Below are 26,992 nucleotides of genomic sequence, written 5' to 3'. Positions count from 1 at the left end.
ACAGCCCTGGGATCAGCCTTGGTAAGGATGGGAGTCCTGCTTTCTTCTGAACAAAAGCAATAGCAGGAAGGTCTGAGTTTTTGAAAGATCACTCTGGCAGCAGTGGAGAGGATTCAAGAGGGATACTGGAGGGAGAGAGACCAGTTAGGAGGCAGAAGCAATTACCCAAGTAAGAGAAATGGGGACACCAACCAAAGGCTTTGGAAACATGGAGAGGGAGACAGGTTTAAGAGAATGTAGGGAATGGAATGGGACTTGGTGGCTGACTGGCTGTGAGGATCAGGAGAGAAAGAGGGTCTTACTCAACAGTGTATCCCAAGTGACCAGCACAGTGCCTGGCACATAATGATCACCCAGCAAACATTGACTCAATGGACAGATGAATAATGACTTGATACTTTCCGACTTGGCCCAATGGGAGTCTTTAAAAGAAAATGAAACAGGAAGAAGTGTTTTCAGTGGTCAGGATGGAAACGTGGTGCATTTGAAGTGCCTGTGTTTCATCCAGTGACATTTGGATACACTGGTTGGACACTGGGTCAGTCTGGGTTCAAGAGAGAGATTTGGGTGTTACTTCATCAGCACATGAGTGAGAATAGAAGCCTAAGGAATAGACAACACTTCCTGGAGAGAGTGAAGAGAATAGGAAGATTCTGAATGGATCTGGGAACACCATCCTTATAGATGAAAGAAATACAGTGCAAGACACAGGAAGAGCAGTGTAAGGTAGGAGAATCACACCACAGAGGGAGGAAGGGTTTCCAACCAGAATATGTCTGACAGTGGTGGTGATGAACAAGTCTTGTTGGGGAAAGCGCTGGAAAGAGACTGTTGCCTTTGGCCTTGGAAGAGGACCTTTCAGTGAAGCTTTGGGGACAGAAACAGCTGTGGGGCAGGGAGTGAATGGGTGGGAGGGGAGGCCCTAGGGACAAGGAGCCTAGATAGCTCTTTTGATAAGTTTCAAGGTGACATAAAGGAAGGAGAAAGGGCATGAGAGGGAAGGAGCGTGGACAGAATGTTTGGGGCTGCTCAGAGTGTTGGTTTGTTTAGGACGTTAGAAACTAGAGGATGTTTGTAGGCTGAGGGCGGAGCAGGCAAAGAGGAAGAGAGTGAAGATGTGGAAGTATCTGAAGTAAGTGAGAGGCACATAGGACTGAGACGACAGGGTCTCCCTTGCAAGGAGCAGGTGAAGAAGGATGGTGTTAGGAGAGGCTGAGGTTTGCCTGCAAGTGAGCAGAGCGGGACACATGTCCCTGCCTCTCCTTATGGTCATGAAATGATTATTCATCCCAGGCACCTGGGTATCTGTGGATGTGAGGACTCTTCCTGGAATTCCATTCCCCTTCTAGAACCTTTGCTGGCTGAGCTTAAGAGGGAGGAATGTTCCAGTAACTAGGACTCCCCTCCCCCCCACTGCCCTCAGGAGCCATAAAAAGGTCCAAAGAGAAATAAAATGCTCTGGTGTGGAAATTGCCAAGAACCTATGTCAAGACACCAGCATTGATGGAGCACCTATGGGCAGAACATGAGCTCTGCACCATGGGGACAAGAACTTACAGTCTTATTGGGGTGGTGGGTGAATGGTAGGTCTGTACTCAGTAAACTAAGAATAAAACAATTACAAATACCCAGTCCATCTTCCTGGAAGCTTAGCATATTCAAGGAGAAGAGACAAGGCTCAGAGCAAGTGATGCTGGCCTATTCCAAATGACTCCACATTCTCCCTTTGATTGAGATATCCTTGAGAAATGTCAGCCCCACCTTGGCCACGTGGGCTATCTTGGTCCTTAGAGTCATTCTACCCACAATAATATTCCCAAACTTTGGTTAATCATCAAAAATACCCAGAGAGGTATTTTGAGGCACAAATTCCAGAGCTCTTTGAAGATATGATTCAGTGGATCTGGGATGGATGCCTGGAACCTGTACCTTTAAAGGGTGCCCCTGAGGCTCTGACCAGCCAAGCTTATGGATAAACAACCACCCCCTTGCCTTGGAGCAAAGCGCACAGGGCCCACCCGTCCCTCCGTCCCTCCACTCAGGCAACCCTGGCTTCAGCCGCACTGAACTCCTAGTTTGTAGACATACCTGGCCCTTTAAGACCTCTGTCCGGGCACATCCTATCTCAGTGTGCCTTCCTTTCCCCTCCAAATTTCTGTCCCCCTTTGAGACACAGCCCAAATACCCCTTCTTCTGAGAAGCCCTCCTAGCTCCAACCAAGTCTTTGTTCTACTTCGGTTCCTATAGCATTTTATCAGCACCTGTCGTCTGTGTGGGTATCATGTCGTGCTATGTTTAGAATCTCCTTCTCCCATAGCCCATGAGTGCCCTGAAAGCAGGGATGGCATTTTGTTGAGTCCTTCTTCAGTCAGCGTGGGTGCTTGGCACAAAGGAGGAGCTCAGCAGATGTTTGAATGTGCAAAGAACTGACGGAGAAGACCTGTCTCTGGGTCAGGTATCTCTCAGGTACAGCCCTGCCACGTGAAGCCTGGGGGCCTCCTGTCAGGTCCTCTCAGTTGGGCCTCCCAGAAGACATACCGATGCCATTTTTGCAGTCAGAACTGAAGCCCAGACCCGCATCGGTGCCCCCTACCTGCACACATCTACCTTTCTTCTGAAGCTCCTCGGTGTGAACTCAAGACATGATCTGATTTGCACGTGAACCTCGCTGGATGTGAGCCCGAGAGTCAAGCCACGTTCGCTAGAGAGGAAGTAAAAGCAAGGCAGGGGAGACAGAGAGAGGTGGGAGGAGGAGGGCGGTGGGCCAAGGAAAGGAGAGGGAAAGGAAAGCTCCTGTTAGGAACCTCAAAGCCAAAGATAACAGCCTTTTGATGATTGTTCCTTGGGGATTACCAGTATCACTCCCCCTTTGTAGACCTGCAGAACTGAGAAATCACGCCCCAGGCAAATGATCACTTGCTGGTGCAAATGTCAGGAGCACATTTGTTGGCCCATTTGTTCACTCACTTGTGAACATTCAGCAAACATGTACTCATGCCCTGTCCGTGCTGGGCCCCGTGTGAGAGGCTGGCTGGCTACCAGAAGGGTCTCCCCCAAGTCCCCCAAGCCCATTCCTGGAGTGGGACCCTTTAATGACTTCCTGCAAAACCTGCTAAACCTGATTCCGTGCCTCTTACCCTTGTCCTCACTGTACGTCACCTCTTGGTGTTCCTTTCTTCCTTGACCTGGCTGTGGCCTTGGTGTCCCCCCACCCCCTCCTGTGTTCTTCAAGGCAGGCCCTGCTCCTCCACTGTCCAGGACTTTCTGTGGCCCTCATATGTGCCCCATCCCCATGCGTCCACAGTGCCAGCACCCGTCACACCGCGTGGTGTTTTCCATCCACATGCTCCCGCGTCTCCTCTTCGAGACTGAGGTCTCTCAGGACAGTGGCCACGTTTCGCTTGCCTGCAGCTGCCTCTCCAAAGCAGAGCACTTGGCAAATGCATTTTAACGGTTGAATGAATAAGTGAATAAATGAATTCATCAGTCAGTGAGTGGATGAGCCCATGAATGGATGAAAGGCTTTGCTACTCTCAGAGCCTCGAGAATTCAACCTGAGTTAGTGACCAAAGTTCCGGAACTTCTGAAAGTTCTTAGTTTCTGCCCCTGGGCTTTCTTTCCCAGCCTCCGCCAAAGCCTCAAGGGTACTGGCAGCCACTCCCCTTCAACTCCCAGGGTTACGGTCAGCCTTCCCACTGGCCTGCCTTCCTCCCCAACCCCAAGAGCCACCTGTCCAGCCCTGATCTGGGCCCTCAGCAAGACCTGGCCAGGGATCACCATGCAGGCTGTGCCCAGGAAAAGGGATTCCCTCCCTTTCATGGAACTAGTGGTCAAACTGACAGCAGCATTAGTAAACCGAGGCTGGGCGGGGGGGGGGGGGGGGGGGGGGCACGGTCAGCCCTCAGGGGCTCAGAGAAGTGCTCTGAGGCAGAATAGGGGAAGTAGGACTGGAGCAGACCATGGTGGAAGGGAGCTCTAATGAGCTGGGAAGGGGCAGACAATGCCATTTAAGCCTCGGATTTCCTTGCCAAGATGCTGAGCTTAATCCTGGGGATCAAGAGTTGGCACACTTTTCCATGGTGATGAAGCCTTTCTTCAGAACCTGTAGCCAGTAGGTTGTGATTGGCTCTGAACTGGAGAAAATGCCTCCACAGAAGCTTCAGCAAAACAGTTTATTCCCTCATAGACCAGAGGCCCGGAAGTGAAGAGTCCAGGGCTGGTTTCATATTTCATTCAGGTCTCAAGCACCTTCTATTTTTCCCTCTGCCGTTCTCTGTGTGCGGGCTCTTGTCCTCACGATCACAAGAAGGCTGTTCCACCTGGGTCCTCATATCTGTATTCTGGGAAAGCAAGGAGAAAGGTGGGGAAATGCCCTGAGGGCTCTTCAGCTCGTGTCTCATTGCCCAGAACCCTGTTGCTTAGCCATCCTTAGCTCTGAGGTTAGCTAGGTTCATTGCTGCACTCCACCCTCAGAGTTCTGTTAGGTACGGGTAAACGGAGGGAGAGACACTGAGTAAGCCACAGTCGATGTCTGTCACAGAATCCCCAGACATGAACTAGATCAAAAGGAACTGCTTTGGTTGGAGGAGGGCTCTGCCCACTGTGGCTCCCTCTCCACCTGTGTTGGTGGCCAGGGAAGTACCTTCATGGAACCCTCCAGTGCCTGGGAAGTCAACTTGAAAAACCTTGCTCTAGGCCCGGCACACTTTTTCTGTAAAGAGCCAGATGATAAATATTTTAGGCTTCGAGGACCACGTGAAGTTTCTGTTGCACATTCTTCTTTGTAATGGCTTATTTGTTTGTTAAATATTTTAAAATGTAAGAGTACTTCTTAGCTCAAGGGACCATACAAAAACAGTCCACAGGCCGATTTGGCCCAAGGACCATAGTCATCCAGCCCCTACTCTAAGGGATCCTGGGGCACAGAGCTTTGGGTACAGAGTGAAGGAAGGCAGCAGAGGCAGGGAGTCCAGCAGGGAGGCTGTTACAAAAATTCACTCCTTGGACAAAACTGTCTCCGGCTGGGTCTCTTGGATTCCAGCTTCCAAAAAAAAAAAAAAAAAAAATGCCTGTGAGCTGTCAGATCCCTGCAGCCTTACTGAGGCACTGGGCACAGGCTGGCAGGCCTGGGGATCCCTGCCCTTTGGGAGGCCCTGGGCAGTGTTCAGGAAGCAAAGACTGGGGCTCCTGGGTGGCTCAGTAGGTTAAGCATCTGACTTCGGCTCAGGTCATGATTTCAGGGTTTGTTTGAGTCCCGCATCAGGTGATCAGGGTTTGTGAGTTTGAGTCCCACACTGGGTGAGTTTGAGCCCCGCTTCAGGTAAGCCCCGCTTCGGGTAAGCCCTGCTTCTCTCTCCCTCCCTCTGTCTCTCTCTCAAAAAATTAATAAATAAAATAAAAAATAAAAGTAATGTTTAAAAAAAAGGGAAGCAAGGACTATCCTCCAGAACCCAGGGTGTGCATTGCACATGGCCTTACTCCCATCCCCCACTGTTCCCCGGAAGGCAGCTGTGTGCTGAGGTGATAGTCTCCAGACTCCTCCCCCTTCCCACCACTCCAGGGCCCTGTACCAGCCTCCTGGCAGGTCTCGCTGCCTCCAGCCCTCCCTTCATGCTGAGTTACAGCTTCCCCTCATGTTCATCATCAAATCCAGACCACCCGCTCTGGCCTGCCAGGCAAAAGCCAACTGCAGACCCCACCAGGCTGCTCTCCCCCCTCACCCCTGCCCTGCCTTGACTGCCTTCCCTGCTCTTCCTTCCTAGTTCACTATTCACAGGATCTACTGGACAGAGAGCACACCCTTCTCCATCCTGTGGGGCCCAGCACACCTCCCTCCTTGGGCAGCCCCCTGTCATTTCCCCCTTCACTGCCATCCCCAGCCATCACCATCCTCACCGTGCTCTCAGCATTGGGGTTCTGCTTCTAACCTGCCAGGCAGGCGAGGTAACACTTGGGAAGCAGCTAGCTCGGTGCTTGGCACATGGCAGGTGCTCAGTCACTCTGTGCTAGATGATGGGTTCATCTACTCATAATGGGCACAAATTGGGTGTCTGAGCTGTATACAAATATGCCTCTTTGATCACGCCTGTTTCACGTGCTGCCACTCTCCTGTGTCGGGAAGACACTTTGCGAATGTGATTGATGTGCGTGTTAGTTAATGAGTCATTATAGGATCTCATCTTTAAACAAAGGCCAAAGAGAGGAGGGAAAAAAATGAAAGCATCAGTACGTTGTGCACTGGGGGCCTGTCCCGAAACTGCAATGTTATGTCTGTTGTACGGTCTACTCGGTGTAATTATCTCCTGCGTTAGGGTCAGATGCTCTAAAATGCAGTTCACATCCATGGCTGCTCTAACCAGTGATGGGAATCATTTTATGGCTCTGGGTTCTGGCCTTCCAAGCAATATTTTCCCATTATAGACATAATAATCATACCCTGCCTTTTTTGGAGGTGGCTTGGTGAGCCAGTGTCCTCTGCCCCAGGGCTGGCTGCAAGGGGGTGATGGTGGCAAGAATGTGCATCCAGGGCCATTATTCCCTGCAGAGGCCAGGCCCCTCCTCCTGCAAAAGGCACTGCCAGCCTTGGCAGGATTTTGTGTGCCCAAGCGTTTGCCATGCTGCTGGGATTCAGCAAAAGAGCTTAGGGAGGGTTTGAAAGGGTAAGTCATGGTCCCTACCCAGTGGACCTAAGGCCTCACTGGGGCTGCTGTGAGGCAGCGAGTGGCAAAGAGCCTGGCCTCTGGTGGCCTGGTGAGTCCCAGTTCTACCAATTGGCCATGTGATCTTAGGCAAGTCGCCTAACATCTCTGTGCCATTTGTAAACTGGAGGTATTCATAGTAGCTACTGTTGTGAGTCGATGTGAATTGATGCATCTAAACTGCTCAGAGCAGAGTTGAGCATGCTGTAGGGTCAGTGCTTGTAGTGAAGAACTCTCGTTACGAAAAGATGATCAAAAACTGTGATTAGGTGTCTCAAAGAATCTCATAGACCAGGGGTCAGCAAGCTAGCATTGCTTTTTTTTGTAAATCAGGTTTTACTGGAGCACAGTCATACCCATTCACGTATATATTATCTATGGCTGCATTCGTGCTACAACAGCAGAGGTGGGTAGTTGCAACACACATCATATGCTTAAATATTTACTCTCTGGCCCTTTACAGAAATAGTTTGCCAGCTTTTATTCCACATGGTAACTTGTATGGGGGACTGGGAGCCTAGCAATCTGTCCTTGCTGGAGAACTGGGAAGGGTTTGGAAAATGTTCTCTGATTTAGCACTGTCTGAGCCCCTGGCACGTGCCTGGCACATGTAGTGGAGGAGCAGGTAAACAGATCAGTGCCAGTACAGCAGGTAAGTGCTGACACAGAGGTGAGGAAGGGTATCGGAGCACTTGGAGAAGACGGGCCTCAGGGAGGAGACATTGCTAGGGGAGCCCATGGGGAAGGAGGGGTCTGTACAAACCAGAGTTGCCAATGCCCAGATCCCAGCAGATCCCCAGGTCTCCTCCATGTGTGTCTGGCTGGGAAATGGTGACATTATTCTTATAGGACAGGACCAGGGAGAGTGAGAAGGGAAGGAGTTTCCAGCCTGAGCAGATGGTCCCCCAGTGATGCCATTGGCCATCAGGGAGCGTGGGGGGCGATCTTGCCTGTCAGTGGGAAAACCAGAGGGGCTAAGGCATCCCCACTCACTGTTGACAGTTACCTGCTGTCCCCTCTTTCCTAACGCACCCCAGCCGCTGCCTGCTGCAGGCACACATACCCCCCTCACACACACACTGCCACAGCTCAGGCTCTCCTGGGTTTCCCACCAGCCCTCAGTGCTGTTGCTGCTAAAACAAAAATGACACGTCACACCTTTCCTCACAAATCGTCCATCATTTCCCCTTGCCTTTAGGACAAAGCCCAAATCCTTAGCATGACAGACAGCCTTTCCTAATCTGGTCCTCCCACTTCCTCCCATCACCAGCCTCCACTTCCGTCTGCATTAAGCCACTGTCAGGAGTCTCTAGACCTTTGCCCGTTCACCTGCTCCTCCCTCCGCCTGGATGGCTTCCCCTTCCTCATCCATTAGGTAACTCGGGTTCATCTCCTGAACTCAGCCTGGGCTTCATTTCCTTTGGGAAGCCTTCCTTCCAGCCAGTGGCACTCATCTCCTCTGCCATCTTGTTCTGTGCTCGAGGGTGTACTTATAACAGAGATGCTCCCCACTGTGAACACCATGCCCCGTGCAGAGGGGCCCTCAGAAATGGTGGCCAGGCTGATGAATCAGCGCAGCAGCAGCTGGCCTCTGAGATCCCTGAAGGCACCCGGGGGTGAGGCTGTGCAAGTCCCCTAGCAGTTTGTGGGTTTGCACAGAGGACACCTGCACAACAAGGAAAAACCATCCATGAGAATTCTCTACTCCTTGGGTCATAGAATAGAACACAAAGAACACCTCCAGCCTCCCCACTGGGAGGGGAAAGTCTTCATCAGATTGGAACCACAGATGAATGGATAAAGAAGATGTGGAGTGTACACACACACACACACACACACACACACACACACACACAATGGAATATTACTCAGCCATAAAAAAGAATGAAATCTTACCATTTTCTACAACATGGATGGGGCAAGAGAGTATAATACTAAGTGAAATAAGTCCGTCAGAGAAAGACAAATACCATATGATTTCACCCATACGTGGAATTTAAGAAACAAAACAAATGATCATAAGCAGGGAAAAAAGAGAGACAAACCAAGAAATGGACTCAAGTATAGAGAGCAAACTGATGGTTACCAGAGGGGAGGAGGAGATGGGGGAGGGTGATGGAGGTTAGGGAGTGCACTTGTCGTGAATGAGCACCAGGTGTTGTGTGGAAATGTTGAATCACTATATTGTACACCTGCAAGTAATATTACACCGTAGGCTAACTAACTGCAATTTAAATAAAACCTTTAAAAAAATGAAACCGATAAAAAGAGGCCCAGATTAGCCATTAGGAGTGGTGTCTCTCTGTGTCCTGTCTTCATGAATGGCACCACCATCCACCTGTTCGGAGACCCACAAGTCATCCAGAATCCCGTCCCCTCCCTTGGTCCCCACCCATCCAGTCACAAAGCCCTAAATATTGCCAGGCCCTGTCTCTCGTTTCCAGCCCCCCCACCCCCCCCCACCTCCATCGCTCACCTAGTTGAGTACAAATGCCTAGAACCATCCTCACCACTCTGGCCTCACTCCCACCACATCCGTTTCCACACGAGCAGCCAGACGGATGTTTTTCTCAAACGCCCATGTGCCCCTGCCACCCACTGTTTAAAACTTTTCTACCACCTCTCCCTCAGGATAAACTCCAACTCTTTGGATCAGGGGAGATTATAAGACCCTTTGGACTTAGCTCCAGGCAAAATTCTCAAGTTCTGGACCTTCTTGAGTCACCTCCTTGCACTGAACCTCCAACCACATCGTCCCCCATAGTGAAACAGCTAGCAGGTGTGCTTAGTGTGTGGACCTTCCATCAACAGACAGTGAACACTTGTTCTAGAATGTCCCATCTCTGCCACAGCTCAGGCCCTGTGCCTCTGGCTCCTCGGAATGGTCCTTCCCTCTCCCAGCATCCTCCTGCAGCCTGACCGTCGTCTGTAGGCTTCAAAACCCTCAGCACTACCACGGACCATCTTCCTCCTACCCCCGGTGCAGGCTCTGTGAGCCACAGGCCCCTCACCGGGACACCTATCAACCAGCATGGCAATTCTCAGTGTACTTTCTGTCTCCCCTGCTCACCAAATGCAGGGACCATGCTCACTGCTGAAACCCCACCTCCTAGACCTGGCATATGCTGTGTGTTTAGTAAATATTGTCGAAGGCAGGACTGGAACAAGAGAGAACATTGTTGAAACCTCCTTCCTGGAACATTCATTTATTCAACAAATAAAAGAGGGTGGAGCAAAGCAGGAAGAAGAGAGGCTAAGAGAAAGTTCTGCCCCCCAGATCCCTGGGGGCTAGATAGCTGAGATGCCACATGTGGCCTGAAAAATTGACACCAAGTCCAGGGGATTTCTGTGCATTAAAGCATGAAGAAAGAATCTAATCTTCTCACAGGCAGCCAGATGTGCCTGATGTTCCCATAACAGTCCCCAGAATTGGCCAGATGTGCTGTGAACATCTTTGGAAAACATCAGGGGACTCTAGAGACTATGGCCTGGAAAAAAATAGCTCATGCTCCAAGAGGTGGCATGGAAATGCTCAGTTTGGATCAAGGGTTATGTGGAGAGGTGTCGCAGGGACTCTGGGCATCGGGACCCAAGGAGGGAACTTCTCACTGTCCTCACAGCTGTACGCGTGTCTCTTGGCAGCCCCTACCTGCCCCCTAACCCCATGCTCCCTCCCCAGGTGATCAAGCTGGCCTTTGAGGACTTCGACTTGGAAAGGGGCTACGACACCCTGACGGTGGGGGACGGCGGGCAGGACGGGGATCAGAAAACTGTCCTCTACGTGTGAGTGAAGTAGGGCTGTGGTCGGGAGGGTGGGAGCACATGCCCCTGGCACAGGGGTGGTGGAATGATGCATCATGTCCTTTCTGGTCCCCGGGCCACACCATGTCAAGGACAGGGGTCCTGCTGTGCTGCTGGTTTCAGCCCCTCTGTTCCAGAGCACTGGCCAAATTCTCGCAGGAAGAGAGTATAGAATGAACCATTTCTCAGGGAGCAGGGAGAGTCAAGGCTTTGTGTGCATGCCTGGAGCATTCCACATGATGGTCTGCTTCTGTGTAGACCCTGCTTCTGCCATCCTCCAGCTTCTTCTCAAGGCCATGTCCATCCGTGGCAGTCTGACTTCAGACAGAGACAGGGGAAGTGTTTTGCTAACCTCCCGCATGCTAAGAACTATCTGGAAAATGGATGGTTTCAGGGATCTGGGACCACATACACATGATGGCCACATTTCCTGAGCAACGAAAGGCTAGTGTCATGTGGTCTAGTCAAGGGAGAAGGTAATATCTCGCTGTCCTGGGATTCCATTGTGTTGGGTCTTGCGTCTGGTGAGGAGCATTAACTCCTCTTTTGCCCACCACCACTAGCCTGACATAAACATAGGAAAACACTCCTGTTGGTGCATGTGGCCCAGCACAGACAGCCTGATCTTGCTCCTCTCCCCTGCCCAGATGGCAGGGAGAGGAGGGGGGAGGGTTTCATGTACACCAAACATCTGCCATGTGCCAGGTACTGGGAAGGGAAACTTCACATGAGATATCTCATTTAATTTGTGTTATTATCCCCATTTAACAGGTAGGGAAACTGAGACCCAAAGGTTGCAAAACTAGTTGGAGGCAGAACCAGCACTTGAGTCCATGCCTTTTGATTTTAGTCAAGGAGAGCATCCCATGCCGTACCCCTTCCCGACCAGGCTAACACCCTCTGCTTTTAATACTGAAGGAGAAATGGCTATTCAGTAATAGCTTCCCTGTCCAGGAGCTGTTCTGTTCTGGGCCCTTCCCACACCTGCCAGAGAAGATCCTGTCAGGACAGTTAAATGACTCATGACATTACCCTCTGAATCAGGTGACATGGCTGGGACTTGGAATCTCTTAGGAGAAAGAAATGGAATGTGAGCCTGAAGGACATCCCCTCCCCCCTGCCTACTCCACTGTATTCATCAGGGTTCTCCAGAGAAACAGAACCAATAGGATGTACACAGAGAGCAAGGGATTTATTTTAAGGAATCGGTTCACATGATAATGGAGACTGACAAGCCCCAAGATCTGCAGGGTGAGTCGGCAAGCTGGAGACCCAGGAGAGCTGTTGATGTAGTTTTAGTGCAAAGGCCAGCGGCTCTAGACCCAGGGAGAGCTAATGTTTTTATTCAGGTCCAAGGCAGGATGGATGGATGGATGGATGGATGGATGGATGGATGGATAGACAGACAGACAGATAGATAAGCAAGCAAGCATTGTCCCAGCTGGAAGTCTGGCAGGCAAAAAGAGTTCTTTTTGTTCAATGTAGGACTTCAACTGACTGGATGAGACCCACGCATACTGAGAGGGGGAATCTGCTTTATTCAGTCTACCAATTTAAATGTTAATGTCATCCAAAGGCACCTTCACAGAAACAGTCAGAACAATATTCAGCCAGCTATCTGGGTACTCTTTGGCCCAGTAAAATTGAACCACAAAACTAGCCATCATACCCTCTTCCTTCTGTTGGTGGATCCTCATCACTCATCTGCCCTATATGTTACATCAGTCCAGTGTGCCCAGAAGGCCAGGAAACCAGTTCTGTCTCCTCCAAAGACAAAATCCCAGTGTACTTTGTCATAGAGAGAGCCTTCCAAACAGCAGAGCTGAAAAGATTCTTAGGGATCATACAACCCAAACCCCTTATTTAACATGAAATAAAAAAGCCCAGAGTGGCTCAACCACTTGCCCAGGGCCCCACAGCAAATGAATGGCAGATCCGGGGTTTACATGCAGGTCTCTGGACCTGTGTAGTTTGGGTGAGTTCCCAATAAGTTCTGTAACAGCCCAGGGGCTCTGCCCTCACACTCCTATCTCTTTAGGCCAATGTCAATCTCAAACCTCAGGGAAACACACAAAATGGTTGGACTCCTTTGTTGTCATAGTTGGGTCAAACAGACTCTGCCACCCTAGAGTCAGGAGCCAGCCCTGGCTTGGCCTCAGTCCTTACTACAGAATGCCAGCACCCTAACCCAGTGATGTCACATGGGCCAGGCTGGTGTACCCCAGGTATAGCTCCACCCCTATGGCACTCATGCTGCGATCATCATCCCTGCAGCCAACTCAATGGCCCTCCAAGCTTTGAGACCCCAGAATGGAGCAGAGATTAAGACCCGTTGATCCAATCACACCATCTACAACCAACTCCCAATCTGTGCTGGTGATCTGTCTGGTCTCAGCAGCAAGAGGATGGTTCCTTATGGAAACCCCAGCCTATGCACGGGACTCTGGCTCTACCACTCTCCATCAGGCTGACCTTGGTAAAGCCACTGTCCATTCTACACCCTGGTCTCATCTGTACAATGGGGATAATGCAACCCCTCCCTCCCTGGCCTACTGGGGCCATTTAATAAGATAATAGATGGAAAATTGTCTTGTTTGGATAGGTTTTGGTAAATGTGAGTTGAATCAGAATCTTCCCCATGCTTAAACTCTGTTCTTCAGAAAGAATGTGGCCCCAGAGTGACAGTTGCACTTTAAGACTTGCTTCATATATAGAATGGAAAGAGATGTCTCATTCAAAGGAATGGCTGGGTTCTGACTGCAGCAATGGGTTTCTGTCTGCGTCTTTTCTGCAGTACAGTTCACATGAGAGATCGAAGGTGGCAGGATTGTAGACACCCCTTCATTAGATCTGACTGCAGCTATTCTGTCCCCTGAGAAAGCAAGGACACAGATCACCCTCCTGAGCCCAGGGGCTAAATCCAAGCCCCACCTGTGGCTGAAGGGGAGAGGTGGTGAGTCTTCCCGCCCCTGGAGCACATGCTCTGGGCTCCAGAGTCAAATAGTGTGGGGCCAGGGATTTGCCTGAGTGGCCAGGGCTTCTAGTCATTCAGTGGGGTGCCATGGTGGGGTGCACGCCTCTAAATCTCTCTCTCCTGACAGCCTGACAGGTACGTCGGTCCCAGATCTCATTGTCAGCACCAACCATCAAATGTGGCTCCTCTTCCAGACCGATGGCAGTGGCAGCTCCCTGGGATTCAAGGCTTCTTACGAAGGTAACTGCTCTTGAGGAGCCAGTACACTCACTGTAGGATCAGACTTGGGGTCTGGATGTGGAATCAGCAAGCCCTGGGTTCGCATCCTGGTTCTGCCCCGTTCTAGCTTCCTGTCTCCTTAGGCACGTTATCCGACTTCTCTGAGCCTCACCTCCTTCATGCAGTGGGTCCCTGGACTGTTTTGAGGATTATCTGGGATAAAGCACGTGAAGCACAGAACACACAGCACCAGACGCATACATTAGTTTCATCCGCAATTCATACCTGGCTTGTGTAGACCTTTAAAAGACCCCATAAATTTTTGGAGACTTGCTTATTTTTTTATCTTTAGACTGCAAGAAGTAGCTTCCCAAGCTCCCATATATGGGTCACAGTGATGAGTAACTGCGCACAGGGCTGGGGACACACACACCATTGGTGGCCTGAGGAGGGTACAAATGCAGATGACCTGAATCTACTGAGAATCAGCATTAAGGGAACAGCAAACCCTGGGCCCAGGAGAGACCACCACCATCAGCCTTATGTGTGCCTCCAGACTTCCTACTGATGATGACTGCCAATGCCAGTCCCCACAGAAAGGGGAGCAGAGGCCAGCCCCCTGGGCATTTGGTCACATTTCTTTGGTGGCAGAGCCTAGCCCAGCACTAGGGGATCCGATGCATCAGATCCAAGCCCCTGCAAGGAGTTCACACTCTAGTAGTGAGAGGAAAAAACGCACGAGCTATCACTGAAGCAAGATACCTGTGGCAAACAGACAGTGGGAGCACAGAGAAAGAGGCATTCATCCTTTGTGTGGCATCAGGAAAGGCTCTATCAAGAAAGTGAGCCTTGAGTCTTGAAAATGACTCGGTGGCTATCAGATAAGGGAGGGGATAAGGGAGAGAAGGTATTTACCCACCCCCATCCAGAGACCTGATCATTCTACATGAGATGAGTTGGGGGAGAAACTCCTAGAGACTCTTCTTCTGCTCAGTGTGTCCCAGGGACCAGGACTTCTTCCTGTACCAGGACCTGTGCTCTGTCTCCAGATTGGGTACACAGGAGGTGTGTTAGTTTCCTACAACCACTCTGGAGAAGGCCCACGAACTGGGGGGCTTAAAAGAACAGAAATGTTTTCTCTCCCTGTTCTGGAGGCCAGGACAGTGAAGGTACTGTTGTAAGAATGGAAAGCACATGTCGAGGTGACACAGAACAGCAGACAGAGAACACCTACGGGGTGACGGGTGCTGGTGGGTCCACATCCTGGTTTTCTCACTTTCTAGCTCCATGGCAGGTCAGGGAGCCTCTCTGGCTCTCTGTTTCTTCATCTGTGACATGGATGTAATAATATGCCCTAGGACACAGGGCTTCTGCAAACAGTAAGTTTGATAAAGGATGTGAAAATAAGAATTACACAGCAATTATGAGTGACTAGTGAGTGAGGACACAAGTAGTTAAACCAGTGTCTCTTTGGGTACCAGAGTTACATGCAGCTCTGGGGGGCAGCGGAGGGAAGTCAGGAGACCCTAATTCAGGCCTCTCTGACACTCAAGCCCTTGGAAAATGGGAATGGATTTGGACTCAGAGTTTTCCCCATTTCTGAAATTCTGTGCATGTTCAGCACTGAATGTTTCCAGAAGTGGGGAGAAGTAATCCTGTGCCACCCATGTGCCCTTAATCTGTCCATATTTTATCAATGGCATGGATAAGACATGAATAGCATGAGCCGGAAAGGGACGACAGTATAGGAATCAGCAAACAAGGTGCAGGAAGACCTCGATGGGTCGGAGCAGTTGCCCAAGTTACCAGGATCAGATGCAGTGGGAATAAATACCATGTCCTCTGTTAAGGTTCGGAAACTTAGTGCCTGGAATTTACCTCAGGGAGTTAGTTGTGCTTTATTCTGTTCTGCCCAGGCACCGAGAATTGGGCTTAATTGTGGGGACAGGTAGGGAGAGGGCTGAAGTCAAGCCCAGTGACAAAGGTTAACGGCCCTCTGAAAGTATATTTGGGGGAAGAGTGGACTCAGGAGAACTGAGAGCTGCATCTAAATATCTGAAGGGTTGCCACGTGGGAAAGAGGAATTAGCTTTGTTTGGTGTGGTTTCACCAGAAAAGAAAGGGACAGAACATTGAATGCCCTGTTATGTGTCAGGAGGTTTGTGCTAATTTTCTCAAGGTTTTCAAGCAGTGGTGTGCAAAGACTTAGGGTACCCTCAGGGACCACCAGGGTCGGGGAGGGGGTGCCTAGCAGGGAGGGTTCTGCCGCTGCCTCCATGTCTTCTCCATCCTTCTGTTCCTTCTAAGCCATCTTTTACGAGGGGATTTGTGGCTAAACACCAGTTTGAGAAACTCTGCTTCATCTCGCTCATTGTGACAGCTAGCGGACGGCTGCTCTTTTGTGCACGAGGAACCTGAAACTCAGAAGGGTGGAGTGACCTGCCCGGGGTCACACCAAGTCTGGGACCTGGAAGAGCCGAGATTCGATTCTGTGTCTCTGGCTTCAAAGCCCACGATTTCCCGCTCTACCAGCGGTCTCCAAAGGGACAGAATTTCAATCCCTTATAAAATCTTTATGGAAGCCAAAGCTTTGCCCTGGTCAAATGGGCCATAGAGCATGAGCTGGGCTCCTCATTACTGATGGTCAGGGTTTTGTTTGTGAGGTCATGTGTCCTCCCGCCCAGCCTGGACTGATGATCCTGTCACGTGAGCAGCTCGCAGCTGGGTGCTGAGACTGCAGCAGCAAGCCGCCTGGGCCAGAACAGAAAACCAAAGCCTTCTCAAAACTGTCCTGCCTGCTAGTCACAGACTAGGGATCAGCAGGACCTCTCCTTGACCCCTGGCAAATCAGGAAGATAGTCTGGGCATTTATGTACATGGCCAACCCACCGGGGCCACATGGGCTCTGCTCACAGAGGCAGCCGGTTCTGTGAAGAGGGAACAGGCTCGGAAGTGGGCCAGACCTGGTGAATCCTGGCTGGTCTCCGCTGTGGGACTGGCCGAGTCATAGGATCTGTCTGAGCCTCAGTTTCGCACTCAGGAAATGGAGATGATAATGGTGACCATAGAGCCTTGTGATGAGAGTGAAATGGGGTCACAGAGAGCTCCTTGCACAGTGCCTGGCGCAGAGAGGCGCCTTCCCCTGGGCTGCTAACGTTCCCCTGCACCCATGCCTTCCATGATCGCCACTGTTCCCCACTCCGGGGCGTGTCCTCTTCTGCCGGGGAGCACATGGCTCCTTGCCTGTCCTGCAGGTGGCCTGGGCTTGCGCTGCTAGGCCTGGCGCCGGGTCCCCGCATCCCGCCTGCACTCCGCACCTGGGACCCTCACTCCCCACACTGGCCGAGAATTGAGATGGTTCCTGTGGCCACAGTGTTGTAGGAAACAGAGGCAGAAGTGGCGGGAGGTCACTGAGAGCCTGGAGGCCTCATAAAGAGTCTGCACTTTGTCCATAAGGAAGAAGAACCCATGAATTCTTAAATGTAGGGATGGGCCGGCCTTTCCCTTCTTGTCCCTTCCAGCTTCGACCTTTTATTTGAGGGTAGGAGCCATCAGTGAAGGAGTCATCCTCTACTGTGAATAAAGCTGGGTCTATTGCATCCCCTGGCCTCCTGATATGACTTCCCGTCCTGGGAGCTTCTGCCGCCTGCAGCCTCCTGGGTGTCCACCATCTCTCTGGATGGCCCCTCGCTGCCCCTGCAGAGCAGGCCCTTCTTGGGGTCTCTCCTCAGCTTTCTGTCCTCTTTCTTCTAGAACCCTCCACAGTTAATTGCATCCATTCCCGTGGCTTCCATCTCAACCTAAACACTGGTGACTTCCAAATCTGTTCCCCATTTGTAATCTTCCTGTGACACAGTTGATACGCTTCTCCCTCAGACATCTCAAACCCAAGGCACGCACATTAGGCTTCTCGGGCAGATATAACAAGACACCATACACTGGGGGCTGAAACAGAAATTTATTTTCTCACAATTCTGAAGGCTAAAAGTCCAAGATCAAGGTTCTGGCTGATTCAGTTTCTGGTCTGGGCTGTCTTCAGACTGGAGCCTATGACTGTGTTCTCACATGGTCTTTCCTTGGAGGCGGGGGGTGGGGGACACAAGCTCTGTGGTGTCTCTTCTTATAAGGACACTAATCCTATTGGCTTTGGGCCCCACCCCTAGGGCCTCATTTAGCCTTTGTTACTTCCTTAGAGGCCCCAACTCCAAATACAGGCACATTTGAGGTTAACACTTCACCATATGAATTTGGGGAAGACACACACATTCAGTCCATTAACATCACCCAAACTGAGCTCACCATCTCCACCCCCATGCCACACCCCCTGCTCCAGTGTCCCCGTGTTGATGAATTGTGCCACCATCCATACCATCACTGGGCTTCACCTCCTTCTCCTTCTTCTCCCTCTCTCATCTCTGACTCAGTTCCCAGATTGTCAGTTCTCCCGCTGCAGTGTCCCAGCCCCTCTGTCACTCCCGTGGCTGAGGCCATCATCACCTCTCACTTGAATGATGGCCCAGTCCTTCTTCTTGGCCTCCCTGACTCTAGTCCAACCCCCACCCACCATCGGCCACACACATCTCAGCGATCTTTCCAGGATCCACATCTGGCAGAATTCTCTCCTACTTAAAAATTCCTCATGATGACTTCTCATCGCTCTTAGGGTTATCATTCACATGGTATCCAAGACTCTCCATTTACGGTAACTCCAAGCCACATTCTGGCTCCTGTGAACCCACAGAGTGCCCAGTGCCTGGCATACAGCATGCGTTCAGAAAAGCTCTCAGATTAAGGTTTAATGACTTTCTACACAAGCACAACCAAACACCCTTCCTCCACACCCTCTCCATCCCCTCACGGCCCACTTTATCGCCTCTCAGAGCTCAGATGCAAGAGCCAGGCATTCTCCGTTGTCCCCCTGGCTTTGGGGTCAGACAAACTCTGTTTGTAACTGAGTTCTGCCATTGGTTCTGTCTGTGGTCTTAGCCAGTCCCTCCATATCTTTGATTCTGAGTTTTCTCACCTGCGAAGGTGGACTGATAAACAATGATCTCATGGGGGTTCTTCCCAGGGCTCCGTGTAGTGAGGCTCCCAACACAGGGCCAGCCTGTAAACAGTTAAAAGCCTGCCCCTCAGGGCCAGCCAGAGTAAACAGTTAAAAGCCTGCCCCCTTGCCTGCTTCCCCAGGTCCGCAGCTCCTCTCCCAACCTGCACCCTTGGCCCAGAGCTTCAGAATGACCTCCGTCCCCATCCTAGCCCTCCTTTTATCTGCTTCTGGGGAATTCCATACATGACAGTCCCCTTGGCTCGGTGATAGGAGGATGTAGATGTTCCACAAGTGGCATGAGGCATTCGTGGGCAGAGACCACCCTCCAGGCACTCCTGGCCCCATCATCATCAATATGCCCTCTGCCCCAGCTCAGGTAAAGAGAAGCTTCCTTGGGGCCGGCAGGTGGCACTGCAGTATAACCTCCCTCCCCTCATTAAAGGTGTGAGCCCTGGGTGGGAAAATTGGGGGATTTACTTTCTAGAAATTCTTCCAGTTCTGCTTGTCACAATCACAGGTCAGGGTGGGGGAGGGGACTCAGGCTCCATCAATATCTGAGTACTTGGAGCCTGGAACTCAGTCCCCCTCCATGGGGGCAGCCAGCTGTAGGAAATGCATTCAGAGTTGCAATTGCTTTGCTTCCCAGTAGAACAAGAAATATTTAAGGAACAGGCAATTAGCACTTACCAGAAACATTATAAAATTACATACAACTTGCTAACAAGTTTTAGCATCAATCTGGGAGTCTCCTTGCTTCCTGACTCAGAGCCTGGAATCTGGCAGCCTAATGCTAAATCTGGGGATTTGGCTGGCACAGGCAAGGAAGGAGCTGAGACCTTGACCCTGGAGACAATGAAGGAGCAGGGCAGTAGAGATTATACAGAAAGGATGCCCAAGAGCGGGGACCCGTGTTGGAAATGAGGTCAGCTGTGTATTCAATATTATTTAAGCTCCTATTGTGTGTTGCAGACACTATTCAGGACATTGGGGCCCTGAGGACAAGAAGAAAATCTCTGCCTTCACCTAAGTCATAGCCTATGTTCAGTAGAGTCAAGGAAGTCCGAGAAGATGAGGAAATATCAAGGAGGGGCAGATAACGTTGCTTGAGGGCATCAGGGAAGGCTCTGTGGAGGAACAGGTGTCTGGAATGGAGAGTTGTGTAAAGGATGAGAACAAGTTGGTCAGAGGTCCCTGAGAGAGAGAGAACATGAAGTCTGAGAGTGAGTAGGGAGAACACAGGCAAGACTAGACCTCTGCCCCCCGCACCTCCACCCCCTTCCCAAGAACTTAATGTTGCTGGGAGACATAGGTAAACTTCCTAAAAGTGACAGCCTCAGAGCTGGGCTGGAAAGAAGGCCAAGGACAACAGACCGGTATCATTGGTGCCACTCCTTTTTGGACCCTGCCTCACTTCAAGCACAAGGCCATTTTTCGCCTCCAGTCAGCTCTATTCAGGATACCTCTGCTTTGTACGTTATCCCTATGAGCTGAGAGGCCCAAACTCCCCAACTTGCCAGGAATAACACTAAGCATGTTCCTAAGACACTCCCTGAGTTTCCATGAGACCCATAAAGCTTTCTCAGACACAGAGAGCTAGGGTTTAGTTAGATGCAGGCAGCAGTTGCCCGCTGTCAGGAAAGCCCAGTGGGATCCACGCTGTACCCAAGTCTGTCCTGGCCCCTGGGGGCGGGGGGTTGGCAAACAACAGAGAATGCTGCACCATTAAAATTTGGCAGGCTGCAAGCGGTCTGCAATAAACTGGCATTATGATACTGAAGAGAAAATTGGCAGGAAGTAATTTGTCCATGAGATATGCTCTCTAAATACACGGGCTTTTGCAAATAGCAAGCTCTAGCTTGGGGCTGATGCAAACAGCTTGGAGGCAACCCCAGTGCTCTGTATGTCCACATTTACCCCCTGTCCCTAACCTCCTTCAGGTGTGACATCCCCATGATAGTGTTGTGGAGGAAGGAGATGGGGAAGGAAGAACGTCACCCACTTCATCTACCCACACTTCCACCCAATTTGTGACAGCCTTTGCAAAGAGATGCATGAAAACCCAGATGCACATACAGATGGATGCACTATGCCCCAAGCCTCCTTGTACCCTTCCCATCAGAAGCAGAGAAGTGGAGTGGGATGTGGTTCTAAGGAAATCCATGAGATCTAGGCATGCCCAGGGGTTGTCTTAAGCACTACAGTGTCTCCGTCACTCAAAAGGGGTTTGTGCTAATTGAACAATGGGTCTGGGCCACTCAGTATGTGTGAGACACTGTCCTTGGTTCTGGAGATACAGAGGGCAGAAGGGATGGGACCCCTGGCTTTGAGGAACTGATAGCCTCCAAAACAACACATAGATGACTCCTCAGTCATGGAACCAGGCTCTTCACGGTGCCCCTCAGACCCTCTCTGTGGTCTCATCTCTCTTCACTGTCACCTCCAGCCACAGTGAATTTCTGACTATTCTCCAGATACTATACTCTCTTCCTTCATTCCTCCTTCCTGCTTCTTTCCTTCCATCCTTCTCTCTGTCCGCCACTCATCATCCTGCAAATATGTACTGAATGCTCCATCCGTGCCTCCCACTCTGCTAGAAGCTGGTAGTATAGACTTTTCAAAAACAGTCTTGGTCCTCAAGAAATTTTTCATTTAACATAGAGAAATGCATGCCAAAAATGACAGCAATGGAGCCATGGCAGAAAACTGTCCAAAGGGCTGGGAGTGAGAGAGAAAGATCCCCTAAGTCTGCCTAGGTGATTTGAGGGAAGATCCCAGATTAAGAAGCACTTGAGCTGACGCTTAAAGGCGATTCCTCATCTGACAGAGGAGCAGGGGGTGTTCATTCAGGAAGAGAGGACACAGGTGCCATGTGAGAGCCATGTGAGAGCCACGTGAGAGCCGGCTGGGCTCCACCAGGCACCGGGTGATAATGACTGTGGGGAAACACCTACTGGTTACTGGTTACATGCCATGTGCCAGGCATTTTGACAATTGTCTTATACACATAAGTTCATTAAATCCTCAGAACAACCCTGAAAGGTGGGCGTTATTACCATTTCCATTTTACAGATGACAAAAATAGGGCTCGGGGAGAATAGGAAATGTGCAAGATCTCCTACTTATGTCGGGGCCAGGATTTAGATCTCTGCTCATCACCACTGCACTGTTTTGTCTCCCCACAGACCGCTCAGTTTGGGGATGCATAAATCTCAGGGTCGGTGATGGCCAAAGATGAGTCTGGAGTGGGAGGGGGTAGGCAAGATCCTGCCACGTCAAGCTGTTAGGGGTTTAATCTGTGGATTTTAGGCAGCCATGAAAGAATCAATGAACAGGGCAGAGTAATGATGGGATTTTTCTTTCGGAGCCATCTCAGCCTGCTTTGCTGAGTACAGAATAGAGGCAAGAGGCAGGAGACCCACTCTCGCCTGATGCCACCATCCGGGTAGAGGGTAGACTAGAACAGTGAGAGAGGGGCTGGAGAGCAGAGGGGCTGGGATGTTTCGGAGGGGGGCCAGGATGAGGCAGTTAGTGAGGCTGCAGGTGGGGAGGGGAAGGCAGAATCCAGGCTGATTCCCAGGTTTCCAGCTTGGCAGCCTCAGTGAAGCCTCTTGGCCTCTCCCACTCCCTCTGAGTTTCCTCCTCTGCTCTCCCAAAGGTTGTGTGGTCAGGTGCACACCTCCTCCCTTGCCCTCATCATTTCCCTTGTACTTAACTTCTGCAGCCATTTGACTGTGACTCTCTAAGGGCAGGGACCATGGGTCAGGCCACTGTCTGTCTGTAGTGCTGAGCATGGCATTTGGCACAGTTTCCACACAGCACCTGTTAGCTGGATTCGAACGTTAAACAGCGTTCTCTATGTTCCAAGCGCTGAACTGAGTCAATAACGCATAACCAATGCCTGCCTCTGTAGGACTGACATTCCATTGGACAGGAAACAGGGGAGCCAACCTGGCAGCCAGCGGGAGCGGGGGGGGCAGAGTGGGTGAATCATTCTGTCCTTCACACCCATCAGACAGTAAGCATCTTGGGGGCAGAGATTCTTGTCCTTTTTCCCCACTGCTATACCCCCAAGTGTCTAGAACAGTAACTAATCACATGAATCAAGGCAGTGCCATGAAGGAAAAGATGGGGAGCCAGGAGAGGCAAGAAAACAGGAACCACATAAGGTACATGGTCGGGGAAAGCATCTCTGAGGTGGCCTCTTAAGCTAATCCACAGAGTGACAAGTCGGCCAAGTAAAAAGGGGAGGAGAGGAAGGGGTAGCCCAGGCTGAGGGCACAGTGACTAGATGAAGGGACAAATGAAGTACTACCCCTTTGGAAAGGCAGCAAGTCACAGCCCAAGCTTGGACCCCCCTTACTCCTCCAAGTGGCGCTGTCCTTCTCGGAGCAATCAGATGGTGGATTTAGAGAGACATGATGCAATCGCTCCTGGACAGACGTTGTCATGAAAGAGAATTCCAATTTGGTATTAGAAATGGAAAAACCCAGGAGAAGACTGTAAGGTTGATCACAGATGATGGGGATAAAGCCGCCAAGCAAATGGAGAGCAAATACTTCGAGCGGCGAGCCCATCACAGTGGAATTCTGAAGCACTCACCTCATGTTTGCCAGCTTGCTTTTTGTAGGCAAAAGGAGAGAGGGAGGGAGAGAGAGAGAGAAAGAGAGAGAGGGAGCAAGTCTTATAAAATGGAATTATATTAACCAGATAACAGAAACTGCATGCATGATTTTCTCCAAGTCAAAATTTGGTTTATCAATTTGCTTTTCTGGGCCCTGACATCAGACTGGGTCAGACCGGGAGGGTCAAGGTCAAGTGCCTTTCAGGCAGGCAGAGGAGCACAGGGAGCCTTCTCTGGGAGGGCGAGGGGCCTGGGTCCCTGTGTCCCCAGCAGAGGTTGGCCCTGGGCTTGGAGGGAAGGCCCAGACAAAGACAAGGAGCGTCTGAGGAACACAAGCCAGCCACCAGCCCCTCTGTCAAACTCTCCAGCCACCCTGCTCTCCTCTTCTCCCCTACACCCAGTCCTGGCCCTACACATATCCCTCTTCTATTCTGGACCTCTTCACCAAGTGCTCTCTTAAATCTGACTTCCCCTTGAGGCTACCATTACCCGGTAGCCCTCTCCTGTGCCAGTCCCCACGAACTTCACATTTGAGAGGCAGGTTTACAGTTCATCCTCCAGTGCCATTCTGGCCGTGTGTCCCCCATCTCCCTGGATCTCATGCTGTCACCACATCTGGCTCTTGTCCCCTCCCATCAGTGCCACCAGCCTCTTCCTCTCTACCCCAAGTCTTGCCGTCACCTTGCCTTCCAGCCACTTGACCTTCTCACCTCATAGCGCTGCCCTCTGGCTGCAGCTGGACCTTGCTCTCCAGCACCTCTGAAATCTGAGCTGCACCCAGCCTGCGCCGGGCCCTTTGTCCCCTCAGCTCTCCCTACCCACTCTGCTCCTGATCATCATCCTCCCTTGGCCTCCCGATACCCCAGCCCCTCCTGCTTCCCCCCACACCCCCCCACCCCCATTAGCCTGAGCCCCGAGGGTACACCTCTGCCATTCTTGTAATGGGATCCTCAGCTCCTTGCCCCAGTGGCCTTCCCTTTCTCCAAACCCCACCCCTCCATCAGTCCTGGAGCCCCCTTTCTCCACTTCTGCATGCACCAAGCTACTGAGCTGCTCGGGGGCGCCCCGTACATGCATCATCTCCACCCTCCTTAGGCGCTAGGTGGCAGTCCATCCAGCCATGATCTTATCCAGCGTGAGTGCCTCAGACATTCTCGTCAATGTTAAATCCCTTTCCCCACAAGTAGGCCCTGTCCTTCAGCAATGACCATGAACCCTTCCTCCATTGGGAAGTAGAGCCTGTGCTGTCACAGGACCTCCTTCATCCTCCCACACCATACCTGAAAGCTTAGTGATCACCTCCTCCTTCCTGTCATGCAGGAAGGAGCTTCCTGCTGGCTCAGGCTATCCTGCAGTGTGCTCTGGGTACCCTGCCCTACCTGCTCCAGAGCCTCCGGCTGTCATCCCCATCTGTCCTCCAAATCTTCAGTTAGCCATTTACTCTGTGTGTCTGTCTGTTTGCCTGTCTGTCTCCTTCCCTAGCATTTAAATGTGGTTAAATTTCTCTGATCTTAAAAATATGTTTAAGCTGCCTACTTCAAGGCCATGTTCCTCACAAGTTACCACCTAAGCTCTCTCTATTCCTTCACTTCCAAGAAATGGCTCCTTTAAAAGTCATCTGTTCCTCCTGTATCATCTTTCTCTTCTCCCATTGCATATGGCCCCATCACTGTATGCAACCACTCCTGCCAGTATCAGCAGTGACCTCCTTCTTCTAACCTGCTTGTCAGCCCCACCTAAGCTTCCCTGAACCTTCGAGGCTAGAGATCTGCTCCTCGAAAACCATTCTTCTCCAAGCCTCTGTGACCCTGCTCTGCCAGGATTTCAGTCCAGCATTCCACTGGGCCATCCAGTATTCCTAACTATTCTGTCCAGGACTGACATCTCACTCTCTGTGGGTGGTCACATCCTTCTCATGGCTTCTTTTACCATATGTGAGCTGAATCCCAAATTATGCACCCCTACACTAGACTTTTCTCCTCAACTTAAGACCCATGTAGCCACTTTCTGCTAGATGTGTCCACTTGGAGGTATCACAGGCATCCCCAAAACTCCGCATGCCTTACTGATGACCATACACATCTGCTCTTCTCCCTGCATTCTTGTCTCAGTGAGTGTGCACCCAGGTGCCCAGGCCAAACCCTCAGGCATTGTAGACCCTGGCCTCTCCTTTATCCCTGGCGTGCTCACTCTCAGGATAGCCTGTGGCTTCCTGCTGTCCCACCTCCCAAATCTGTCTACCTCTCCCCATCCGCTCTGTCTTTGCCCAGTCCAGAATGTCACCAAAACATCCCCCACCTTATTGTGAGCCTCCCACCAGAATGGAAACTTCATGGAGGCAGGAGTTGTGTCTGCCTTGTTCTCTGTTGCACCCCCAGTGCCCAGCACAGTGACTTACACTAAGTAGACATTTGTGTGTTTGCTGAATGAATGAATGATCCCCTTGCCTCCAGAATTGCTGCCCCCAGACCATTCTGCAGATAACAGTCAGGGTGATCTTTTAAAATACACGATATGAGGGGCACCTGGGTGGCTCAGTTGGCCAAGCGTCTGACTTCGGCTCAGGTCATGATCTCGCAGTCCGTGAGTTCAAGCCCCACATTGGGCTCTGTGCTGTCAGCTCAGAGCCTGTAGCCTGCTTCAGATTCTGTGTCTTCTTCTTTCTCTACCCCTCCTTCTCTCTCTCTCTCTCTCTCTCTCTCTCTCTCTCTCTCTCTCAAAATAAATAAACATTAAAAATTTTTTAAAATAAAATAAAATGCACAGTATGAAATGCTAAGTAAAATGAAACCCTTTGTTAACTCCCCACTGCCTCCTATCTGCAACCTAGTCTTGTTAGCAGATTATACAGTGTCTTTCATGGGTTGGCCCCGCACACCTTTTCCAGCCTCATCTCCTACCAGCTTGTAGAAAATATCTACACTTGTACTTGTAGAAAGGCAATGTGGTGCAACAGTAAGAACCCTGGAACCATATGTTTGGATCTGAGATAACTCAGATGACCTTGGATAATTGCATGATCTCTCTGGGCCTCAGTTTCCTCACCTTTAAAATGAGAATAACAGTACCTAGCTCATAGGGTTACTATAAGGATGAAATATTAGAATGATCAGAGTGGCTTCCAGCACATATTCAGCACTAGAATTATCAGTCATACAACTAACTTAGTTATAATAACGATTAGTGAGTTATTATCTCTGCTTTCATTGCAATCCTACAAACAGTGTCACCCCTGTGACTTTGCATGGCCTCTTCTCCATCTGAACGGCCCTTCCTCCCCCTTTCTCCCACTCATTCCTTTCTTTTTTTTCTAGCTTTATTGAGTTATAATTGACATATAACATTGTGTAAGTTTAAGGTGTAGAGCATGATGATTTGATATGTGTATGTATGGCAAAATGATTACCATAATCAGGTTAGTTAACACATCTACCACAACACCTCACAATGTGTGTGTGTGTGTGTGTGTGTGTGTGTGTGTGTGTGTGTGTGTTGAGAACTTTTAGGATCTACTCTCTTAACAACTTCCAAATATCTGATACCATATTGTTGACTGTAGCCACTATGCTGTACATTACATCCCGGAACGTCTTCACCTTCTAACTGGAACTTTGTACCCTTCGACCCCCTTCA

The 26,992-nt window shown here is 50.7% G+C and overlaps 1 protein-coding gene across 1 annotated transcript in view; it reads left to right on the top strand.

Moving 5' to 3' along the window:
* The window catches only part of CSMD2 (CUB and Sushi multiple domains 2), a 607,194-nt gene that overhangs the window by 326,810 nt on the left and 253,392 nt on the right, over positions 1 to 26,992 (top strand). Inside the window, exons 11-12 of the mRNA XM_030326876.2 lie at positions 10,378 to 10,481; positions 13,601 to 13,713. Of these exons, the coding sequence (XP_030182736.1) occupies positions 10,378 to 10,481; positions 13,601 to 13,713 (217 nt within the window). The remainder of the gene's footprint in view (positions 1 to 10,377; positions 10,482 to 13,600; positions 13,714 to 26,992) is intronic.

The sequence above is a fragment of the Lynx canadensis genome, chromosome C1, assembly GCF_007474595.2.
Source record: "Lynx canadensis isolate LIC74 chromosome C1, mLynCan4.pri.v2, whole genome shotgun sequence".
NCBI lineage: Eukaryota > Metazoa > Chordata > Mammalia > Carnivora > Felidae > Lynx > Lynx canadensis.
Note: the sequence above shows the minus strand (reverse complement) of the source record. Positions and strands in the feature narration are given on the sequence as shown.